The sequence below is a fragment of the Perca fluviatilis genome, chromosome 19, assembly GCF_010015445.1.
Source record: "Perca fluviatilis chromosome 19, GENO_Pfluv_1.0, whole genome shotgun sequence".
Taxonomy (NCBI): domain Eukaryota; kingdom Metazoa; phylum Chordata; class Actinopteri; order Perciformes; family Percidae; genus Perca; species Perca fluviatilis.
Genome location: NC_053130.1, coordinates 19,687,966 through 19,705,956, shown reverse-complemented (window position 1 = coordinate 19,705,956; position 17,991 = coordinate 19,687,966). Strand labels below are relative to the sequence as shown.

Sequence of the window (17,991 nt, the reverse complement as noted above, 5' to 3'; positions counted from 1 at the left end):
GTCTAATTGCAAATTTTTGTCCGACACAGTCGGACTTCAGAGGCTGGTGCTGCCTGTGTTGCTGCCTCGCCGCCTGGCCTGCCTTCCTCCACAGACCCCGGCTTGCTGTGAGCCCGATTGAGCTCCGACGCGTCTTGCAGCCCACAGCACCTCATACCCGCGCAAAGTCACCGTTTGGGCTGGTGGACTACTACCAAACGCCGCTGCTCTGACAGAGCTCCAGGGCCTGCACAGCAACCCCCCTCTTCCTGCTAGCTAGCTAAATGCCCGGTGTATGTGAGTGAAAGCGCGGTCAGCGAGCTTGTTACGCCAGCATTCTCTTACCACAGATTCTAGTTAATCTTATAATGTGTGTAATTATAATGTGTTGAGTTATTTAAACAAACGATTGGGAAAATAAACGCCGCTTGTCCATGAGTCTCATTGATAGAGCCTGCGGCTGGATGGAGCTCTATCAATGAGAGCTAGCTAGCCTCCTCTTAGAATTCCTCTGGAATTCACAAATATTCATTAACTTGAAATCGGACACCGTTGTTAGCTTTATAAAAAATATAGTTAGATGTTGTATAGGTTGGTGACGAAATTCAAACTGTAAATATACCGAATTACGACCAAAAATGAAGCTAACTAGCCGCAATCTGTACACATAGGATTGAAGGGACAGTCGCAGCTAACGAAACCCTTACAGCTCACAAATATTCATTAACTTGAAATCGGACACCGTTGTTAGCTTTATAAAACATATAGTTATATGTTGTATAAGTGGTACCGAAATTCAAACTGTAAATATACTTCGAATAACGACCAAAAATGAAGCTAACTAGCCGCAATCTGTACACATAGGATTGAAGGGACAGTCGCAGCTAACGAAACCCTTACAGCTCACAAATATTCATTAACTTGAAATCGGACACCGTTGTTAGCTTTATAAAACATATAGTTATATGTTGTATAAGTGGCGTGACGAAATTCAAACTGTAAATATACTCGAATTACGACCAAAAATGAAGCTAACTAGCCGCAATCTGTACACATAGGATTGAAGGGACAGTCGCAGCTAACGAAACCCTTACAGCTCACAAATATTCATTAACTTGAAATCGGACACAGTCGTTAGCTTTATAAAACATATAGTTAGATGTTGTATAAGTGGCGTGACGAAATTCAAACTGTAAATATACTCAAATTACGACCAAAAATGAAGCTAACTAGCCGCAATCTGTACACATAGGATTGCAGGGACAGTCGCAGCTAACGAAACCCTTACAGCTCACAAATATTCATTAACTTGAAATCGGACACAGTTGTTAGCTTTATAAAACATATAGTTAGATGTTGTATAAGTGGCGTGACGAAATTCAAACTGTAAATATACTCAAATTACGACCAAAAATGAAGCTAACTAGCCGCAATCTGTACACATAGGATTGCAGGGACAGTCGCAGCTAACGAAACCCGTACAGCTCACAAATATTCATTAACTTGAAATCGGACACCGTTGTTAGCTTTATAAAACATATAGTTATATGTTGTATAGCTAAGTGGCGTGACATGTGTGTAACATTTGGTAAGAGATTGCTGGTGTAACAAGCTCGCTGACCACCTAGCCCCAAATGGTGACTTTTGCGGGTATGAGGTGCTGTGGGCTGCAGCGCCGTTCCGAGCTCAATCGAGCTCACAGCAAGCCGGGGTCTGTGGAGGAAGGCAGGCCGGGGCGGCCGGCCTAACACAGGCAAGCTGAACTCCGACACACCAGTTTTACCAAATTTGCAATTAGCCATCCATTTTCGTAAACGCCGCCCATATTTGAGCTTTATATCGTTGATTTCTCGCATAAAAAGTCTCAGAAGTGAATTTGGTAAGGAAACATTGCAGTGTCTGGAATAAGAGATTCTGTCGCGTTTCTAATGTATGTGTATTGGAGATTCGCTCAACCAATCAGCACAACGACCTCTAATGCGTGTGTATGGCGGAGTCGCTCAACCAATCAGCGCTTCGTCTGTATGTGTGTGGCACGGGCTAAGGCTCAACCAAGCAGCGCGAGCTCATCTAAATATTCATGACCATACCATATTTGGAAGAAAAGCTCTTGTTACAAATAGGGCCAAAACACAGGGATGCATAAGGGCCAATAAAATATCAACCAGGCCATTTTCAGCCCAACTAATGTTACATACCCCATTAGGAGACCATAAGGAACAGTGTGAAATACCCTATATAATCATTCTATCACCCCTTTAATGCTTAACTTTACAAGCACACAAAGTACTACAATACCATCTGATTTAGTTCTTGAGTCTCTGTTCAGCCAATATGACATACATTATGTTTACTGTCACTATTCTTCAAAGTAATCAAGGATCAATCTAAATTATATCAAGTGGAGAAATATACCATTATCTCAAATTTGACCATGACACACGTTGAGGAAATATATTCAAAAGTCTTACTTTAAGTGTGTAACCGACAAAAGGTGCATGCTGATTACATTTGCACAGGTAGAAAGCAGTGAAGAGCAGCATCTATTCACTGAGACAAAAGGCTGCAAATCTCATTTTCCTCCCCATTCTGCGGTGTGGAGAGGCATTCACAGGCAGCTCCCTATGAAGATCAGTCACTGTCAGTGGACATACAGGTTGTCAATTGATAATGAAGCACAGTGCTAAGGGCCTTTAAGTTCTTGCTGTCCTAATTACACTGAGCGAGGACTCTCCACCCTTGTGTTAACATTTGATTTATTTCTTCTGCCTCGTTTAAAAAGGACCAGTGTTAATTATTTTTACAGATGAGAGTCAAACTCGAGGAATCAAGCATCATTAATTAGGGGACGGACAATTTACACATAGCACCTGATCGAATCTGAATGCAGCAAGGTGGGGGTCAAACTAATGCTGAGGTCAGAAGATATATTCAGAGTGTAATGAAGAATTTGTTGTTTTCTTTGAGCTGACACTGAATTAAAGGCTTCATTATGCATTACATGTGTTGCATTGCTTATCCCTAACAATGATTATCTGCATTGTCCCTTTTAGATAATTTAAAGAATGAATAAATAAACAAATAGTCATAGCTTTGTATGTGAATCCTGTCATCTAGAAACACACATGTATACTTTGACCCCAAAAAAACATGACATAGCTTTTTCCAGAGCTTTCAACCGCATTGTCTTCCTCAGTGGATATGCTTGGTTGTGGTGGAGATAGCTCATGTCATCACACAATTCTAAACACATACATGTATAGTTAATCTGAAATATTAATATAAATAAATGTAAAAAAAAAAAAAATGGATGCAAAACAAAAAGTCTGCTTCAAAATTCATGCACCACTTAAAGTGATGGTTCGGAGTAATTTCACCCTAGGGTCCTTTGCACCATGACCTCGAGCCAAACACCGAAGCTTTTTTCACCTGGGTCTAACATTGGGAGAGTTAACGTAGAGTAGCGTTAGCGGCGGGATAGCTTAAGCAGAGGCTAATGGATCAAGGTGTCTCTTAACATTACCCCACTAATAATGCCGAAATGATACCAAAGGTCTACACTGGTATATATAGGTTATGCACTCATAAAACGATGGATTGTAAAGTTTGGACACCAGACCAAGGTTATGTAAATAACACTTGCCTGCTGGCTTCTGCTCTCTGCTGTTGTTGTTGCTGCTGTAAGACGAGTGCTTAGGGACATCTACAAATTACAACACCGAAAAGAGATGCAACAAAAATATTTTTTAATTTAACTTATTTTTTAAAGTAAGTGCTGTAGTATAACTAGCAGGAAACAAGTTATAATTGAGGTAAGTTTGGAGACATTACCTTATTTAATCATTAAATTAATAAATATTTTTGTTGCATCTCTTTTTGGTGTTGTAATTTGTAGATGTCCCTAAGCACTCTTACTGCCCGGTAGGAACAGCAGCAGCAGCAGCAGAGAGCAGAAGCCAGCAGGCAAGTGTTATTTACATACACTTCTGGTGTACTTACAAATTTTACAATCCATCGTTTTATGAGTGCATAACCTATTTGTACTACTGTAGACGTTTGGTATCATTTTGGGCATTATTAGTGGGGTAATGTTAAGAGACACTTCGGATCCATTAGCCTCTGTGCTAAGCTATTCAGCTGATAACGCTACGCTCACACTCTCCCAATGTTCGACCCAGGTAAAAAAGCTTCTGGGGTGTGTGGGCGAAGTCATGGTGCAAAGGACCCTAGGTGAAATTACTCATCACTTTAAAGACTAAATTTGGAGTGGATGTCACAGTTATGTCACTGCAGTAGCGCATGCATTGTGGTGGCAGAAAAACACCAGAAACAATTATGAATATACTGTTTTTCAAGGAAAACTGGCTAGGTCGTTATAGAAAATGAGCCAGCGGCGGCGATTGTCAATATATTTGGCCAGGTGTGTGTACGGCGGTGGATGTGGCTTCTTGGAACAATACTGACATTTTTTTATGTCTGAAGGCAGCACAAATATTATTACAGTTCAGTGATTAAAAATCATCCTTTTAATAAATATACTGCAAAGAAATGAAGTTTTACGTGACTTCTCATTTCTGTAATTCTTTATCATGACTGAAGGTTTATTTTTATAATACATTTGACTGAAATTAATCCACCGATCACTTTACATTCACAGTCCAGTGTGGGGCAATTTGTCATATGGGAACAGTCAATTACTGAGATAGGCAGGTCTCTGACTCGGCCTTTGTGGGCAAAGACTCATGCAAGAAAGGGAGAAGCATTGGATCCCCTGAACAACTTAATCCCTAACATAATCCCTAACTTTAATTTAGTCAAATTCATGTTCACACAAATAAAGCCACACAGGAATCAGAGCTGTTTGAATCAGCGTTACCCGACAGGAGAAGGAGAGTGTGTGTACAAGTACCTTAAATGTAATTTGTTTTGTGTTGCTGCACTTGATGTCCTTCACACTGATGTGTCGGCTTTGGTGTCACAAAGCATTAACAAAAGCAGCCACACCTAAAGCAAGATGATATTACTCTATTGTTACAGACAGACAGGAATAATGCACAGTTGAGGCCACGTCTGGCATTAACCAGCTTGAAGCTATCAACACATTTCATTCTGCTGATTTAAAATGTATTCCATCTCTAAAAGGAACTGAACACTTGTATGCATCATGGTAGAGCTTGATTTGAAATAGCAAGCTTGGAAAGGATTAGAAGAGATTAGATAATGATGAATAAGAAACATAAGCACTTTAAACGCCAATAAATGATCCAACAATTACAAGAGCAGACAATAGCTAAGTTTACTGTCCTTCACACACTTTGGCCCGACTCCAGTTAAGGTGTTATTCAGGTTAAGCTGTTTACGTGCACCTTTGCCCTTTCCGCTGAGATTTATTATCCCCGCTGTCATGAATAAACCATTTAACAGAATATTATGTGGAGTACTTTCTTCAGACAGATCAGTGTACACAAGAGCATTGGTTTGGTTTCAGAAGGGAACCGCATGAAGTCAGAGGTGTTTGCTGTTCCCTGCATTTATATCAATCTACTGTAGTGTCTAACAAATGATGATGGAATTGGTTATAGTGCTTTCCATAATAATGACAGCAGTATGCAAAAATAGATAGAAATCACAAATGTTTTGTATATTGCTGCTTCATTATTGAACTAACTAATAACACATTCTAGTTTCCTTGTTAGAAACCTGATGATGTTTTTTTTAATGATAAATAATGTTCCATCTTTATACTACAAGGGGCATGTGTCTTTTAGTGCCTTATCTTTGATTAATGTTCAATTCTACAATATTTTTAGGAGAGTACTAACTATGAATAAAAACATAGAATACATTATTTTTTAGCTCCAAAAAAACTCCAGCCAGGGCATAAAGCCCAAGAGCACTAGTTTATGCTCAAAACCTTAGTTGCTGGGGCGACCTCTAGCTCACACAGTAAGAGCGTGCGCCCCATGTAGGCAGCAGCCCGGTTTCGAGTCCGACCTGTGGCCCTTTGCTGCGTGTCATCCCCCATCTCTCTCCCACCTTTCCTGTCTATCCACTGTCACAAATAAAGGGAAAAAAGCCCCCCAAAAAATAGTCTTTAAAAAAACCTTAGTTGCTGATTCATAATTGAACGCAACTCTGTCTGCTGTCTGACCTGGGTCCAGCTGGACAGTCAAAAGATATCCATCTGTTTAGGGAGATTTTAGGAGTGAATCAACTGAAACTTTTAAAGTGACATGGACAAAAATAAGATCTTGAAAAGTGAGGGGGACATGTCCACCCTGTCCCCAGTGAAGAGGACACCCTTGAGTTCACCAGTAATTAGAGATGCACCGATTGACCGGCTGGTGACTGAATTGGCCAATTTTCACGTCATCGGCCATGACCGGCGACCTGCCGGTCAGTCTGACATATGCTGATTGACTCGGGCGCCGCATGATTTACACCCCGCATAATCAGCACCACACGTGCACATGCAGGGTTTCCGTTATATGCATGTAGCAGCGGCGCACTGCCGCTCAATCAGCTGTTTATGAAATGTCATAAAGTTGAAAAAATCTGAAATTGGAATTGGCCTAGAAAATTGTAATCGGTGCATCTCTACCAGTAATACAAAAAATAAAATTGATGAAAAGGAGCAGCAACCTTCTTAGTGTCTAATACATGGCAAAGAGCTGATGATCCTGGTGATATTATGTGAACATTTATGCAGGTGACAACACACCAAAGTGAAAGAAGTGAGACGTTTACATGCCACAGCAGTCAATTAAATATTAAAGTATTTCATATTAAAAGCTTCTTAGCCAGCCCCGCTGTGGTTTCTTCTTCTAACCGAGTTATAATGTTTACTTAAATTGTTCCAAAACCTTAGTTGAGTCCTCTGTGGATGTAAACAGTCACTAACGGGATTCTGTTCCTTTAACAAGAAAATAAACTGCATGTTGACAGCTTATTGTCATGTATTGTAGATAATTACATTACATTGCAATACTGATAATGACAGTTTCCTCATCAAACACAACAGAGGATCTTTCCTCTGTTTTGGGAGAGAACAACAGTGCTCATGTCAATGTGCTTATGATAAATATACAAACAAGAGTAATGTAGTGTATAGGTGTTTTACTTGCTTTACAGCTGCAGAGAATGGGGTCTTTTATTTTATTTTTTTATGTGGCACTGGTTACCATTACAGGAGGAAATGATGATGGAGGAAAGACATTTTGCAAAGCCTTTATACAACTACACATGTAGGAAGTCTTTACTGTTTGCTGCATGCTGTTTAGCCATTTTATTGTTATTGAACATGACAATAGTTACTTGCTGGCTTGATATCCATGTTGCCGTTTTAGACTCAGAAGGTGTCTATTAGGCTTCACTAGTGAGACATGCTCCCCTGCAAGCCTTAATCAATAGTCTCTGTTGGACATGAATTTTTCCTGTTTCCTTTCTTATTATGGACACAAAGTAATGGACTTTGCCTGTGGAGCCAAGTATTGATTGATTTTATATTCACCTCTAACCAGTCAGACTGGATAGTGACGAGGAGACAAGTTGACTTTAATGCTAACTGCTTGTTTCCTTGCAGGGCTACGATGATGGGTATGGTGGAGAATATGATGACGAGAGTTACGAAGCCTATGACGATAACTACAGCAATCAGTCAAAGAGGTAAAGTTTACATACACATGTAAATGCTATCTATTGTTACTTACAATACAGCATGTGGAAGGTCCACTGTGACCAGCTGTCTATTTATGGGGCATCACTGCTATATGTTTCAGCATTACATATTGTTCATTAATAAGAAATTAAGACCTCTACTTAACTTGCTTTGTTTACTCAGAGCATTTAGCCTGAACCATGAATTAGCTCCTTGTATCTTTAAATTGATAAGGGATAAGTGATACTATCAGATATTTTTCTTATTGTTAACAAATCTCATTAAATAATTAAACCAATAAACCAAAAACAATGGATTTTTCCTACTAACAAGTATTGTCTGTGGATCCAAAACCTGATATATCCTAAATATCCTATATAAGTCCTCTGTGCAATAGAGCTCCACTGCCGTCCAATTAAAAACACATCAGTGAGGAACATGGGCACTGTAGTTAATGCCACATACACCATCCTGCTGAGGTAAATACTCACTAGAGTATGTGTAATGTGTATTAATCTGCAGCTGAAAATAGTCCCCAATACATGCACTATTTACACCTGTTTAAGTAAAACACATGTTTGCTAAAAACTCCAGTGCCCCGCTGTTCCAGGAAATTACGTAGCCTTTTATAGTAAATATATATATATATATATATATATATATATATGTATATTATTGTTGATAATAAGAAAATTATAAAATGGTGCCAACCTATGGTACTATAGATATTTTTTAACTGAACAAAACATTACCATCTTTTCTTATTTCAGAAAATTGTTAACAAACATTGCGTGTTGTTCTTTGTTTTGACTGATGTTTCCGCTCTGTCTGTTTTAGCATCTCAGAATATTATGAATATGGACATGGAACCAGTGATGAATCTTACAACAACTATGGTAAGTACCGCTTATTTTGTTCAAAGCAGAACTTTGTTTTTGTGAGCTGAACATTGATCCAAATATGAGACATCTTTTTCGTGTGTCGTCCCTTCTCTCTCTACTTGCTCACACTGTCAATTGTTTAATGTAGCAAAAGTGCACTGGTCATAGTCACACTTTAGACCTTAAACAATAAGTTAATTATTTGATAAGTAAATCCACAGGAAATTATTTGGCAACTTGATTTATCATTTATCTTTTATAAGCAAAAATGCCAAACATTCGCTGGTTCCGGCTTTTCAATTGTTTATTTTTTCTGTTTTACATCATTGTTAATTGAACATCTTCAGGTTTTTACAATATCTAGGAACATCAGTATACAGTAATTATAGCAATATCTGCAAACCATGTGCGATAACAACTGTTCTCCTGAAGTGTTTTTCCAGTGCTATCCTTGTAACTGACTTTAAGCCAGTAACATTTCACAAAAGTAGCAGTAATTTCTATCTTTGGTTAAATGTAATTAGTCAAATTGGTATTCATTTGTAGTGTATCATTTTTAAACTTTTTTAAGAATCATCCTTGGACCTTATTAAATTCATTCCTGACAAGAAAAAAAGTCTTGGCCACACAATCCTGGCTGCTGCTGCACTGATATTTAAAACATGTTGCAAAGCAGAGAAACAAAGGGAAAAGCCCAGTCCTCACCCAGGGGGCCACTCCTGCGTACACTACCACTTCTACCTCCCTGGCTATGGGCTGCTTTTGACTAGAACAGTAAATGTGCCAATGGAAGCTCTGGGGGCTAACTGATGTCCATTGTAAAGGTGGAGTGTTTAGCCTTTTGGATTTGTGCCCCCATGGGCTTATTCCAGGAAAGCTGCTACTATTGGCTTAGTAACCTCCACTGTGTACACAACACTGCTCTTCTATCTCCGAAACACCAACATTCCTCCAAATGATATAAGCAAAAGATTATTTACATTTTCTTAAACATGTAAAGCTTTAATTTAAGCAAAAATTTTAAAATCACCAAAAGTGGAGTTACAAGGTTTTCGCATGAAAACATGCAGCAATAAGCTGGTTGCCACAGCGGGTTTGCAGGCTCATTCATTTTCAGCACGATGAATTGTGCACTGGGGTGTTGAGGTCGGACCAAACCAAAAACCAAGGGGGCAATGATTTGATTTTCTGCTCCATAAACACTTTCTTATTTGGAAGCAGTGCAATGTGCCATGCAGCTGTGGTGGCCATCTTTATGCAATCTGGCTCTAAGGAAGGAGCTGCTGACAGTCATAATTCCGTATTGGTCCAACAGAGGGCAAAGTGCTTATGGAATTAATTTTCTGTGGAGAGAAGCCTTTATAGTAGAATTTGCTCGCTTGAATTTTCTTGTCTTTGTTAAATGTTTTGTGAGAGGAAAGTATACCAGACCCGAGCTCCCAGTTTGACTTTGTGACAGCACAGTGAATGCAGCAGCTTTCTACAATGTGTGTTTAACTGTTTTTGCAGAGGAGGAGTGGGCGACTACCCGTCCCAATCTCAAAGCCCCAGTTTTACGGCTGACAAGAGGGGGCTACAGAAAACATCCCTATGGTAGATACTGAAGGTGCTCCAGATATGTGACCTCCAATTTCAAAATTTTTATATACTTTTTTTTAAATTCCTCATAAATTGTTGTAACAATTGCTTTTTTGTTTGTCTTCTTCAGATAATTTAATAAAAATAACCCCATAAAGCACATAAATCCACAAACTTAACTACTGCAGTATTCCAATTGTGTTATTCATTCAGGAGAGGAGATGAAAAGAGACATCCACACTCATCCATGTACAGGAAGGTTGTTCTTAGAATTGGCTGTTAAAAGGCACTTCATTACAACTCTATTACCCCCCCCCCTCCCCCCCACCCCAAAAAAAACAAAAAACAAATTGCATTAAACTGCAGATTTTGTCTTCAAAGTAATGGCTCACATTTTGACAAATTACTTTCCATTCATTGCCTTTATTGCAGTGCTTATCGTGGTTTACTAGCCAACGCCTTTAATGCCAGGATAACAATATTTTTGCCTTTCGAGATGCTCAGATTAGACAATCAGAAAGTCATCATTTCTATGTTCCCATGGTTCAGTGTCACCGAACACAGTGTCAAAGTTGTCAGACCAGGATTCTGACACCCTTGTCTTTTTGTCATGACATTGTGAGACATCCCGTTGTCTTCCACTATGACATGATATGTGAAAATATTCTCATAAGTTGCCCCTGATCTTTGACCAATTCCCTAGTCCCTGTAAGGGTGAAAAGTAGAGAGATACTACTACGTTTCTTTAATATTTATTAACATTGACAGTATTTCCTAATTTTTCATGGTATAAGAAAACAGCACACAAACCTGGTTTAGCTCATTGTGGGTCACCCAAGATGACTTTTCAGGCAGGATGAATCTTTTTTTTTCAGGTTTGTTTATTAATTTCAAAACCGCAATACAAAAGCAGTTGAAAAATATATGTGTAAAAACAACTTTCCTTTTTTGCCTACATAAACAAAATAAAATAAACAACAAATCAAAGCAAACCAAAACACAACAACCCCCCACAGTCAGTAATAAGGATTCAATACAAAAATACAGACACATACACAGCATCCAAATTCAGCAAAACACTACAATAGTCACCCTAACAGAGTACAAAATAGGACATATTGTCAGGTTTAGGCTAATCGAGTCTTAGTCAGGAATATGTGAGAAACTAGTATTCTCAAAATAGAGAAAAAAAATTGGCCCCATCCCTTTCAACATTTTTGAGAAGAACTCCTTGTAGAAAGTCTAATTTGTTCTAATTGAAGGAAATAAAGGACATCCGCAAACCAGTGTGCATGACAAGGGGGTTCTTAATTTCCATTTAGTTAAAATTAGTCTTCTCACTAATGAGGTGACAAAGGCAATAACATCTCTGTTAGATTTTGATAGGGAAGGTACAAAGGAGGAGACACCAAACAATGCGTTGAGAGCATTCGGCTCAATCCTATCTTCAACTATGTCTGGGATGAGTCTTTAAAGGTCCCATGACATGGTGCTATTTGGATGCTTTTATATAGCCCTTAGTGGGCCCCTAATACTGTATCTGAAGTCTCTTTCCTGAAATTCAGCTTTGGTGCAGAATTACAGCCACTAGAGCCAGTCCCACAATGAGCTTTCCTTAGGACATTCTGTGTCTGTAGCTTTAAATGCTATTAAGAAGGAGAGGGGGTGGGGGGGTGGGGCAAGGTGGAGGTTGAGGGTGTGGCCTTGACCAACTGCCATGCTTCGCTTGTTTGCAAGCCATGATGTCTCTCTCTTTCTCATGGGCGGGGGAATTCTCTGGGCGGGCAAAGCAGAGAAAGGGGAGGTAACCTTTCCCCTTATGACATCATAAATGGAAGATTCCAGATTGGCCCATCTGAGCTTTCATTTTCTCAAAGGCAGAGCAGGATACCCAGGGATTGGTTTACACCTATCACCATTTCTAGCCACTGGGGGACCATAGGCAGGCTGGGGGAACTCATATTAATGTTAAAAAAAACTCATAAAGTGACATTTTCATGCCATGGGACCTTGAACCAGCCAGATCCACAGTGAAAATGTGAATTCAAATTTAAAATGAGCTTTTTCAACCTCCATCACCTTTCTCCACAGTTTACTGATTGGTCTGGCTGTGGGCTCAGTGTGGTTTAAGTGGATCTTTTCCAGACTTACACCTTATGGCAAAACTTTCAAGACAAATCAAAAAAAAAAAACATCAAGAGCAGTTTTGTGGTAGTCTCACATCTGCAGCAGGGGTGTAGGCAGAAATAGTATTTTGGGCGGGCCAGTACAAAAGTGAGTGGGCCATTTTCAAAAAGACGAAGTAGCAAAAAGGACTAACTGAAAAAACAGCAACGATTTTACCTTCCAACATACTGCATTACAACGGCAATAGCGGTACTGTCTACAACATGCTCCACCAACAAAACTCAGTCTAAAAAGGTTGTACACAACAATATAGATAAAAACCTGTAGATTGTAACATATTCAGGCTAAAATATATTTGCACCGGCAGAACCAGCAGCATTGGCTCTGCACAGCACTGTTATAAAATTAACCATTTTATTGCACAAAGTGGCAACTAATCATGAACCCAAACAGCAGAGATGGCGTTTACATACTGCATGACATAGAATAGCCTACATTAGACAGAAATCACACATGTAACAATGCAACAGCATTGTTGCTTCACGACTATGGTCAGATCATGAGCAGCAAATGGCTATCAGCAGTAAAAGAAAATCAAAGAATGAAAACTTCCAGCCTAGCATTGTTTAAATTATGAAAGATATAATGAAAAGTGGTCAGCAAATTTTAGACAGTGTATCGAGTCCACTGCAGTGACAGGATCAAAGAAAACAAAAAACTAGCCTACATCCCTCACAGATAAGTTATCTTATGTGGGCAAAACACAAACGTGTTTCAGCTAGAAGCCATCATCAGTGTTCATCATTTCTTACTAAATATGAAGGTTAGCTACTAGGTTAGGTTACTTAATTAATAACACAAGAAGCAAGAAAGACGTTTGACTTAATTTTACCTCTGTGAGGGCCATGTGGCACACTCAAACACACTCCTGTCTCGCTGATGGGCTGTCAGCTCTGCTGGGGAAATGTCTGCACATGCTGCAGAAAAACGCGTCCTTATTTTTACTGTATTCCATCCACGAAAACTGTCCATACCACTTACAAAGAGACGCCATTGTTGTCGCGGTAACTTTTAACAGTACATTGCTTAACACATCCATGGTACATTGTCTAAAAAGCCAGCTAGCTAGCGTTACCTGCTGAAGGCAGCCCGGAGAGTCTGCCTGTTGTTACCATAGAAACCACCTATACGTTACGAAGGCGTTTGATCTAATTGTTTGATTGTGTGGTTTAAACAGTTTTGTTTTAATCAGAAGAAAATACACATTAAACACACACAACTAGCTAGTTCTGTTATTATTTCTTTTTTTTTTTTGCATACATTTAATATTTTTCATAACAAAACGTATTTTGATCAAACTTGGCTGGACGGGCCAGTGAGTAAAGTGGGCGGGCCAGTGCCGCCCTGGCCCATTACTGCCTACGCGCTTGGTCTGCAGGTCAGTGTTGTGCCTGCAGACGCTTCACTTCCTGTTTGATTCCAACTGTGGCTTTAACGTGTTGCATCATTTGCTAACATCATTATTATGGTAACAGACAGAGAACCACACGCTGCTCTGAACACAAATGACCCGATCCACTCCATTAAAGGCAACAGATGGAAACCTAACCTTTTCCAGAATTGAAGACCTGAATGCCAAGTGACTAAATGACATTTCTTATAAAAATGTTTAATGTTCATAAATCTAAATCAAACCTCAAGTTTCCCTATAACTGATTGCCATATGAACCTGATGACTTCATGGTAAAACTGAGTTGTTACCACAGACTAAAGTTAGCCTAAGTTATATTGTGACTTTAAATGATACAAGATGTGAGATCGTTATCGTGCAAAATACTTTTTTGTGCTTGGGTTGAAAGCAATGAACAATGTACAGTGTGTCATTTATAATGCGTGCTTTGTTCTGTGTGTAATCTGTATTTGTACATAAAGCATTTAATAAAAACAACATAAACCTCAACACAGTGTGTAAGACTCTCTAAATAGGAGGATATGGAGATAAAAATTGGTAATTTTCCTGCAGTTTGTTAACATTAATATCTGCTTTCAGGTAACAGCTAACTCGTTTCATAAAGAAAGCCCACCAACCTGTCCCAAATGACTCATTTGTTAAATAATTTATATTCCTGCACAATCGTCCTTGAATCTTTGATCACCTTCTTATTTGGAAACTAATAAATGTCTTTCCTCAATCCATTCTGTGAAGTTTTACATCATTAAACAGATACTGATTGACTCTGAGAATGATATGGAGTTAAAAGAGGTAAGAAGTCCTCATATATTATCATAATAATACACTCGGTGTTTGAAGCTAGCTCGTGAAAAAGCATAATGGGCCATACAGGATGTAGATCTTGGTATTCACCCTCTGATAGTATGCACTCAGTGTGCTGTGTCTTTTATCTGCGACTCATCAATGTCTGTGCTAACCTCCTTTTTCATTTCTGTCATTTAACCTGAGAAAGCTGTACATGCACTGTAATTTTCCGTGCTTTAAACATCAAAGCTGAAGTCCATTTTAGCGATTTGAATTCTCTTTTGTGATTAGTACACCTGAAGCCTGGCCCTCATTAAGAGTGTAGATCACGGGACTGAAAGGAAGACTAAACACTAAGCAGGTAACCCTAATAATAATTCTAATTTAATCGGCAAATGCTAGCTTCCACTTAAAAAAAAGTAAACCTGCCCTTTTTAACCCCAAATAAAATCCCTTCATATCGCTAACTAAACAGTCCATAACGAATTCAGCTAAACTGTGGTAAAAGAAATAATAATAAAAGACGCTAAAATAATGTCCGGCAAACTAAACATCACATCAGTGATATAAATAAATTCCAAACATTTGCTCAACACTTCACATAAAATGTCATGATATTTATACCACCTTGAATTGGTTTACTTTTTTCACAGTGATGGAATGTAATGACTGTTCTGTGCTATGTATTGCATTGCATGCAGTCTGTCAGTCTACACATGTTTATTATTAATGATACATGGATGTGACACATTCCTTATCGTATTGTTTTGTTTTTCTCTATAGCTGAGGAAACTATTGTGCGATTTGGTCAAAACAGAGACGAATGTAACAGGTGAGTGGAAATATTCACCAGATATGTTGTTACCCTGTCACATTGTATGCAAACTACACTTGCTGTCAGGCATGTTGAAATCAATTACTTTTAAACATTTAATTTGACATGGTTTTTATACAACTAATTAGCAAATACTTTTTTACGAATTCTTACTTTGGCTCACAGCTAACAGTTAATGAGTAAGAATTTGTTTTAATACTAAATCATACTTTACAACTGAACTTGTCCACTTAGGTTTTGTGATTACAAGTACTCTTTCCTTGAGTCTCACTGTGTGCAGACTTGAAATATAATTTCCACCTCGCTGCCCATTCTCATGAATCCACCATTAAAGCTCATTTACATCAAGTGTTACACTACACAGTTTTTATAACTCTGACATCTCATTAAAAACACAATGAAGCACAGACATGCAATTAAAATACTGGGAACAAAGGGGATAAAGAAAAAAAAACTCTTACTAAAACTGCAGTGTGATTAGAAATAATTAATCATCTGATTAGTAGAAGCAGAGTAGTAACAATATGAGGCTGGTATGAAATGTGGTTGGGTAGACTTTAAGACTAATTATACATGTAGAAAACCAAACTGAAGAACTCATTTAGTGAACAAAAATTCTAGGCTACTGTTCCTACACGACCTATTAGTATATACCATCTTTTCTGTCAAACAAGTGTCTTTTTTTTTTCTGCTGTTTCTGCAATACATCTTATTTGTGTGTATTGTTTACTCCAACCTGTGTTTTACAGCTGTGCTAATGCAGCTACACCTAATCCCCATGGACAGATACCTGCTGGCCTATTCATAATTCATGCTCTTCTTCTGACGTGTTCTTAAAGGTGCAATACTTTTTGAAAATGTACTCACAGGCATAGCATCTTAATTGCACACTTGTGCTGTTAATGCATAACACGAGTTCAGAACAAAGCTGACCCAGAAGTGCAAGATTCAGCACTAATAGTTGTTTTATTGGTGTTATTTGTTAAAAGATAGACTCCTCCTGTGAGACTGCAATAAGTACAAACATATGATTTTTCTTAAAATGATTTTAATTCCACTGTAATATAACAAATTTGTTGATTTTTACCACATCGACACCAAATTGTCATCACTCTTAATGTGCTGTAGTCATGACTGCAAAGCATATTAATATAATGATTTGGACTACGCAAGACAACTTTCAGAGCTAAAGTTATTTCTTTTCAAACAATTAAATTTTAAATAGCTTCTCATCATTTTTTATCATAATAGCCTTATTAAAATGAAAATGTAGAATACATGCTTACAAATCTATAGCTTAGGATTTTGTTGTTAGAGCAGGCTTCACTGAAATACAGAACAAAAGGTCAGCCGATAGTCAGTTGCAAACATTAACATTTTACAGTCTCATGCCTCTCAGGGTACAAGCAGCCGAAATGGGTTTCCTCAGGAGGGTGGCTGGCGTCTCCCTTAGAGATAGGGTGAGAAGCTCAGTCATCCGTGAGGAACTCGGAGTAGAGCCGCTGCTCCTTTGCGTCGAAAGGAGCCATTTGAGGTGGTTTGGGCATCTGGTAAGGATGCCCCCTGGGCGCCTCCTTAGGGAGGTGTTCCAGGCACGTCCAGCTAGGAGGAGGCCCCGAAGAAGACCCAGTACTAGGTGGAGGGATTATATCTCCAACCTGGCCTGGGAACGCCTCGGGATGCCCCAGTCGGAGCTGGTTAATGTGGCTCGGGAAAGGGAGCTGCTGCCCCCGCAACCCGACCCTGTATAAGCGGATGAAGATGGATGGATTGATGGATGGATGTGTCCCAAGAGGAACTAAAACAGAAGAGATTCCATCCATCCATCCATCCATCGTCAACCACTTATCCCGCGCACAGGGTCGTGGGGGGGCTGGAGCCAATCCCAGCATACGTCGGGCAAAAGGCGGGGTACACCCCGGACAGGTCGCCAGTCCATCGCAGGGCCACACATAGACGAACAACCACTCACTCACACATGCACACCTACGGACAATTTAGGGACACCAATAAACCTAGCCCGCATGTCTTTGGTCGGCGGGAGGAAGCCGGAGTACCCGGAGAGAACCCACACAGACACGGGGAGAACATGCAAACTCCACACAGAAAGGCCGGGCCAACCGGGGTACGAACCCACAACCTTCTTGCTGTGAGGCGACAGTGCTAACCACCGCACCACCGTGTCCCCCCAGAAGAGATTCCTTTCTGCAAAATAACTTTAATTAATGAACAAGTTCAAGAGGAACAATCTGGTTTTGTCTGAACAAAACTGTAGATTTAATGAAGGAACTTTCATCAAAGAAATACTGCATTCAAACAGTGCTGTTCAGTTGTATTGTACAATTATCAGACAGTCTAACTCTGCAGTTCTGTTACACGGCTTACATCATGCTCCCTTTGCTTTTCTGGAAAATAGCATTTTTTACTTGTGCTTCTTTCTAGAGCAGAAGGCACAGAAATCTGCTCCCAGAGGACTGAAGATTGTACTCAGCCATCAGACATGTTCGGGTCTTTCATCAGTCAGGAAAGTAGCTTGGTACGTATATAAGTCATTCAACATAAAGCATCTAACTATAAAGCTGCCTACATTTTCCCTTAGTACTGAGTTTGGAAAATGATTAGTTGTTGAGGTTGCATTAAGAATTGCTGTGTCAACCTAATGCAAAAAGATGCACAA

The 17,991-nt window shown here is 39.3% G+C and overlaps 1 protein-coding gene across 5 annotated transcripts in view; it reads left to right on the top strand.

The window, feature by feature from the left end:
• Positions 1–17,991, top strand: part of khdrbs2 (KH domain containing, RNA binding, signal transduction associated 2) — an 85,465-nt gene that overhangs the window by 62,465 nt on the left and 5,009 nt on the right. Inside the window, exons 7-11 of one of the 5 annotated variants that reach the window (XR_005637186.1) lie at positions 7,562–7,644; positions 8,474–8,532; positions 10,027–10,110; positions 15,263–15,311; positions 17,757–17,850. Coding sequence is in view for 1 of the 5 variants with exons in the window: in XM_039784845.1 (XP_039640779.1) it covers positions 7,562–7,644; positions 8,474–8,532; positions 10,027–10,121 (237 nt within the window). In the remaining 4 variants the exon portion in view is untranslated. Of the gene's footprint in view, positions 1–7,561; positions 7,645–8,473; positions 8,533–10,026; positions 11,394–15,262; positions 15,312–17,756; positions 17,851–17,991 lie in introns of those variants that run through there. The other 4 variants (XR_005637187.1, XR_005637188.1, XR_005637189.1 and 1 more) reach the window with 4 other exon arrangements.